This window comes from Pinus tabuliformis, chromosome 5_2 (assembly GCF_031772625.1).
Source record: "Pinus tabuliformis cultivar Carrire ecotype Pingquan chromosome 5_2, CPIR1, whole genome shotgun sequence".
NCBI lineage: Eukaryota > Viridiplantae > Streptophyta > Pinopsida > Pinales > Pinaceae > Pinus > Pinus tabuliformis.
In genome coordinates this window covers 417,042,817-417,048,744 of record NC_142306.1, presented here as the reverse complement: position 1 = coordinate 417,048,744, position 5,928 = coordinate 417,042,817, and the positions used below count along the sequence as shown (strand labels likewise).

The 5,928-nt window shown below is 34.4% G+C and overlaps 1 protein-coding gene across 1 annotated transcript; it reads left to right on the top strand.

The window, feature by feature from the left end:
• The first annotated feature begins 913 nt into the window (after positions 1–913).
• Positions 914–3,034, top strand: LOC149159328 (flavonol synthase/flavanone 3-hydroxylase-like). Its single transcript, XM_089433472.1, has 3 exons — positions 914–1,670; positions 1,774–2,104; positions 2,489–3,034. Exons 1-3 carry the CDS (start codon positions 1,171–1,173, stop codon positions 2,753–2,755), a joined length of 1,098 nt encoding a protein of 365 aa, XP_089289598.1. The 5' UTR covers positions 914–1,170; the 3' UTR covers positions 2,756–3,034.
• Positions 3,035–5,928: the final 2,894 nt, after the last annotated feature.

Here is a 5,928-nt window from a genome sequence, read left to right as displayed (position 1 = left end):
ATGCACGTTTATTTTTTGGATTGGATTCCTTTGTCAATGATGGAGGCAATGATGGATTGTTTTTTAATCTTGAAAATAATAGATTTTTTTTTCCTAATTATATGGTGAATTGGTAATTGTCAAAATTAATTTAAGGAAATTTTAGATCAATTTTCATTGTTACTACTATAACACCAAAAGTACATCCAACAATTTGCAAGTAGATATATTAACTTTTTATGATTTCCATAGAGCGGAGATTCATAGATAAAGGGAATATGATTTTGGCAAGAGCCCAGATTCACGGATAAGGGGAATATGATTTATCTCCACGGATAAAGGGAATATGATTTTGGCAAGAGCCGAGATTCACGGATAAGGGGAATATGATTTTGGCAAGAGCCCAGATTCACGGATAAGGGGAATCTACTCCTTGAGCCGCACACCATAGCAGGATAATATACTCAATGTGATTTGAACCATGACTTCGTGGGTTTCACCCAACGAACCCAACCGCCTCACGACACATCATTGTATTAAAATGATAGAAATTTTGGTAAGGATTTTGGTCAAATTTTGCAAGAGTGTTTGTAAATCTAGGTTATAATTGTTAAATTTCAAGATTTTAGGTGTCCCAAATATTTTTGATTATTTGATAATGCTGAATCTATTTCTATCATCAAAATATATGATTCAAACACAGATGGTGCAAAATTTCTTAAATTTCTTTTAAGAACCACTTTAACAATCTGAAAAATTTGTCCACCTCAATAAACCATGCCTTGATAATTTATAGTCTGCTTTATACCATTCAATTCACTATTTGACTTGGAAATCTTGATAATTTATAATCTCTTTATACCATTCAATTTGTCCACCTCAATAAACCATGCATTGATAATTTATAGTCTTCTTAAAAAACCATTCAATTCATTCTTGTGAGCTTAAGTCGATTGCAGATTCCGGAAATATTCCGGGAATCTGCAATCCAATTCACTATTTGACTTGGAAGTCTTGATAATTTATAGTCTTCTTTATACCATTCAATTCACTATTTAACTTGAACTTCCAGAGTACCAAGAAAGAGATATGCAACTTATTTCTCTATTGAACAGGATATTTGCTCTCGGTATCTGTTCCGCGAGAAACTCTGAACTGCATATTCGGCCTAAACTTGTGTGCTGACACACAATGGCTATGGAGAAATGGGCATTTAACAGAGTGCAGGCGTTAGCAGACAGTGGAATCCAAACGGTTCCACCCCAGTACGTGAGACCGGTGGAGAAAACCCACCATGATCCTAACAGCTTCCAACTCCCCATTATCGACCTACAGCTAGGATTCACCTCCCAGAAACATGATCATATCTACAAGGATCAATATGACAGCATCGCTGCACAAATTTCAGGGGCTGCAGAGAGTTGGGGCTTCTTCCAAATTATAAATCATGGCATCCCTGACTCTCTTATTACTCGAGTTCAAGCGGTGGGCAAGGCGTTCTTTCAACTTTCCAATGAAGAGAAGGAAGCATACGCTAACGAAGCACAGAATATCATCGGCTATGGCAGCAAAATTGGATATTCGCCAGATTCAGAGGCTAAGTTGGAATGGGGAGACTATTACTATAACGCTATTTGGCCTCCTCATAGGAGGGATATGAGCAAATGGCTCACACAACCCTCTGATTTTACGTACATCCTCATTTTCTTTCAAAATTTTGATCTCTGTATACTCTATTTTTGTGGCGCATTCGGCGGAGCCTAAGATGTCTGATGAAGGATTTTGTGTTTGCAGGGAAACAATGGATGAATACAGCAGAGAGTTGTCGAAATTATTGGAACTGGTGATGGAGGTATTGTCGCGTGATCTGGGCCTAGAGACTGAAAACTCTTTGAACGAGAGCGTTGGTGGGGAGAGAAAAGAGATGTTTATAAGAATGAATTACTATCCACCATGTCCTCAACCAGATCTGGTGCTTGGGCTGGCTCCCCATTCTGATCCGGGCGCTATCACATTTCTTCTTCAGGACCAAACCCCAGGGCTGCAGATTCGCAAAGATGGAGCCTGGATTGATGTCCAGTGCATTCCAGGTGCTCTGGTTGTGAATATTGCTGATCAGATAGAGGTGCGTTATTTTTTTTTCAATCTATTTATTTTTTTAATCATGGTGGTAATTTGTTATATCCTGAATTAATGATCCAGAAGGAACCTCTTTATTAAGTCCTCTGGAGTAAGTCTTATCAGAAAAGATCAAAAATATCCCTCTGGTTTTGAAACTCGATAAAAAAAGATAACATTACATTGTTTCAACCACCCTAATATTATTAAATTTAACTGAACTAGGTTAATGATTATAGTAATTATTGTTCCTGGTTTTGAATCTGAGTAAAAATGATAACATCACATTGTTTCAACCACTCTAATATTATTAGATTTAACTGAACTAGTTTAATGATTATAGTGATTATTGTTCCTATTGTAGGTTAATAACTGGCATGTTGATTGGCAGATATTGAGCAATGGAAAATACAAGAGTATTGAACACAGGAGCATGGTGCAGAAGGACCGCTCAAGAATGTCATGGGCCGTGTTTTGCAGCCCACCGCGTGATATGGTGGTGTCACCCAAGAGAGAATTGATAGACGAACAGCATCCTCCATTGTACCAGGGAGCTCCTTACAGGGAGTATATCACCAAGTTTTTCAAAAAAGGTTTGGATGGAAAGGGTCACATCCAGGACGCTAAACAACAACATTCAGTGGTATCCAACTCATGATCATGATGCTTATGCAGATCTTGATCATGACATATACGCTGCACGTTAAGTATTTAGTTCGCAGTTATGTGTTTCGTTTTTAAATTTAGATGCCATCTAGATCTCGGTTGTGTATTTCGTTTTTAAATTTAGATGACAGCTACTGGAAAGTAGAGGGATGTTGTCCAAACAGAACAGTTTTTTTAAGCGGATCAATTTTATATAGAAGATTGAATAAATGTTGCTTTAGAGATGGTATATTTCTAAATAAATTATTAATGAAATTTGAGGTTGCTTATATTTTCAAATTCCCAAAATTTACAGAAATGCACATGATTATCATTTGTAAATCTAGAATTAGTCAAAATTTATGATTAATTTACAGAAATGCACATGATTATCATAAGATTTGATTGTGAACTTAGTTTTTAAAACTTTTAGAAATTCTTAAAAGGCTGAATCCATTTATATGAAAAACGGGCTAAAAAAAATTGATTACACATCTTTTTACTTACTCTATCCAAAAACTCCAAAACATATATATTTAAACTACACACTTATAAACCCTCCAAAAATGATAAAATTACCCCTCCCTTTACAAGCTTCCTATAAATTCTTTTGAAATGATAACAACTTGTGTTTCTTTTGGTGGGCATAAATTGTTTCATCTATCCATGTGAATTGTTTCATTCCATGTTATTACTTTTTTTTTCATTGGAAATCTGTAACACCCCGGTATTATAAATGTTTTGGTATTTACTTTTACTGCACTACATGGCAACTTATCGATTTAGTGAAAAAAATCCAGTGGAACTGTAATGTTAAAAATTTATTGATGAGTCACTTAGTGAAGAAAATTTAGTGGAATTGTAATGTTAATTTTTTTTTTTAAAAGAAAATCACGATGAGTCTTAAAATTTATTGGACTGGATGAAATTATTAACTAACCTAGATCCATCTTAACCCTGGATCTATCAAGCGCAGAGAGGGATCAAATCTTTTGAGGTGCAAACCTCTTTTTTGAGTGCAAAACTTGACAAAAGGTTTGCATCTATAGATTTGATTGATATATCGGGGTTAAGATGCATTGAGAGATTTGATCCGGGTTAAGATGGATCTAGGCCAGCTTGCTGTCATATAAATTTGTTGAACATATAATTATTTTGATCATTTTAAATATGCTAAATATGACTAATATTAATTTGGTTAATTTAACTTTAACTTTGCTTAGTTACCTCACTTTTGGAGATGAGAGAGACTTTTAGTAACATGAATGATGAAATAAAAAAATTAAAGTGCAAAGTGACAATGTAACAATGTTGAATGATAGAAAATGTGAATAATAAGAATATAGTGAATTACAAACAATCTTCATTGCGATCAATCTGAAACTATTACTTATTTTCTATTACGACGTTTGAATGCAAAGTGATTAACACTGTTGAATGATGGAAAATGAGAATAATAAGAATGTAGCCAATTACAAATAGTTTACACTTTTAAGAATAATACATTTCAGGGAAGTGAACATTTTATGTACGTTGAAAATTCAAGTATTGAATTTGTTAAACATATAATTATTTTGATCATTTTAAATATGCTAAATATGCCTAATATTAATTTGGTTAATTTAACTTTAACTTTGCTTAGTTACCTCAACTTTTTGAGATGAGAGAGACTTCTAATAACATGAATGATGAAAAATGATGAAATACAAAATTAATGTGCAAAGTGATAGTGTAACAATGTTGAATGATAGAAAATGTGAATAATAAGAATATAGTGAACTACAAACAATCTTCATTTCGATCAATATGAAACTATTAGTTATTTTCTATTACGGCATTTGAATGCAAAGTGATTAACAGTAGCCAATTACAAATAGTTTACACTATTAAGAAGAATACATTTCAGGGAAGTGAACATTTTATGTACGTTGAAAATTCCAGTATTGTATTTATCAAAGACGTCAATTCACGTCAATTCACGCCATGAATAATGTTTATGTGCACACACACTAAGAGAGAGTTTGTATGTTTTTGGGGTGAGATAGAGATATAGATGGACAGGGGACGGGGGAAGAAGAGAGAGGAAAATACAAGGAGGGAGGAAAAGATATGGATATGGAGAGTGTTATGCAACTAGTTCACAAAATAGAAGAAAGAGATAGATCAACGACTTAAAAAGTAGCCTCTTCAAGGGGGAAACCTCTTTTACATTACAAAAATGAACAATTCTTGAATGATACAAATGAAAAGACCTTTCTATATATAGGAGTCTAAGGGGTCACAATATAATCAAAGCTGACATAACAATAATAATGTAAGGGCACAACAATAACAATAGTGGGCTTCTATGGGGCACAATAATAACAGTATGGAGACAACATGGGCACAATGACAGTGATAATAAGGGAATACATTAGTATTATAGGGACCTAACATGCCCCTATACTTCAAAAAAGTGTTGTCCTCAATGCTTGAGTAGTTCTAGATGCTTCTGTATAAAATTCTCATCCTCCCATGTGGAATCTTTAGCGGGTAAGTTCTTCCACTTGATGAGATACTCTGAAATTGATCAATTTCATATTTGTTGAGTTCTTGTTTCTGTGAATGCTTCGGTTTCCAATATGATTTTTCCTTCCATGTCAAGTTCTGGCAATATTGTTTGAACTGAGAGATTTTCACCTATAACCTTCTCTAAGCATGAAACATGGAAAACTGGGTGCACTCGAGAAATTCCAATTTGTATGCCATAGTACCAATCTTTTGCAACACCTTGTACGAACCATAATACTTTGATAATAATTATTATCCTTCTTAGCCTGCTTGAGGGACATTTGTTTGTATGGTTGTAGTCGTAGAAATACCCAGTCACCTACATCAAAACTTCTTTTACTACGATGTTGATAGGCCTATTGTTTCATTCTATTATATGCCAAGGTGAGGTTATCCTTTAAGAGTTGGAGAACTCTTTGTTGATGCTCGACGTGATCTTCCACTACTTGAACCTTAGAATTTTCTCTTAAATATGATGTGATGGACGGTGGAAGATATCCATAAAGTGCCATAAATGGGGTCATGTTTGCTGCAGTATGGAAGGAAGTGTTATACCATCATTTAACCAGAGGTAACCATTTGACCCATTGTGTCTGTTTATCAGATACAAAACAACGAAGATATCCTTCCAAACAT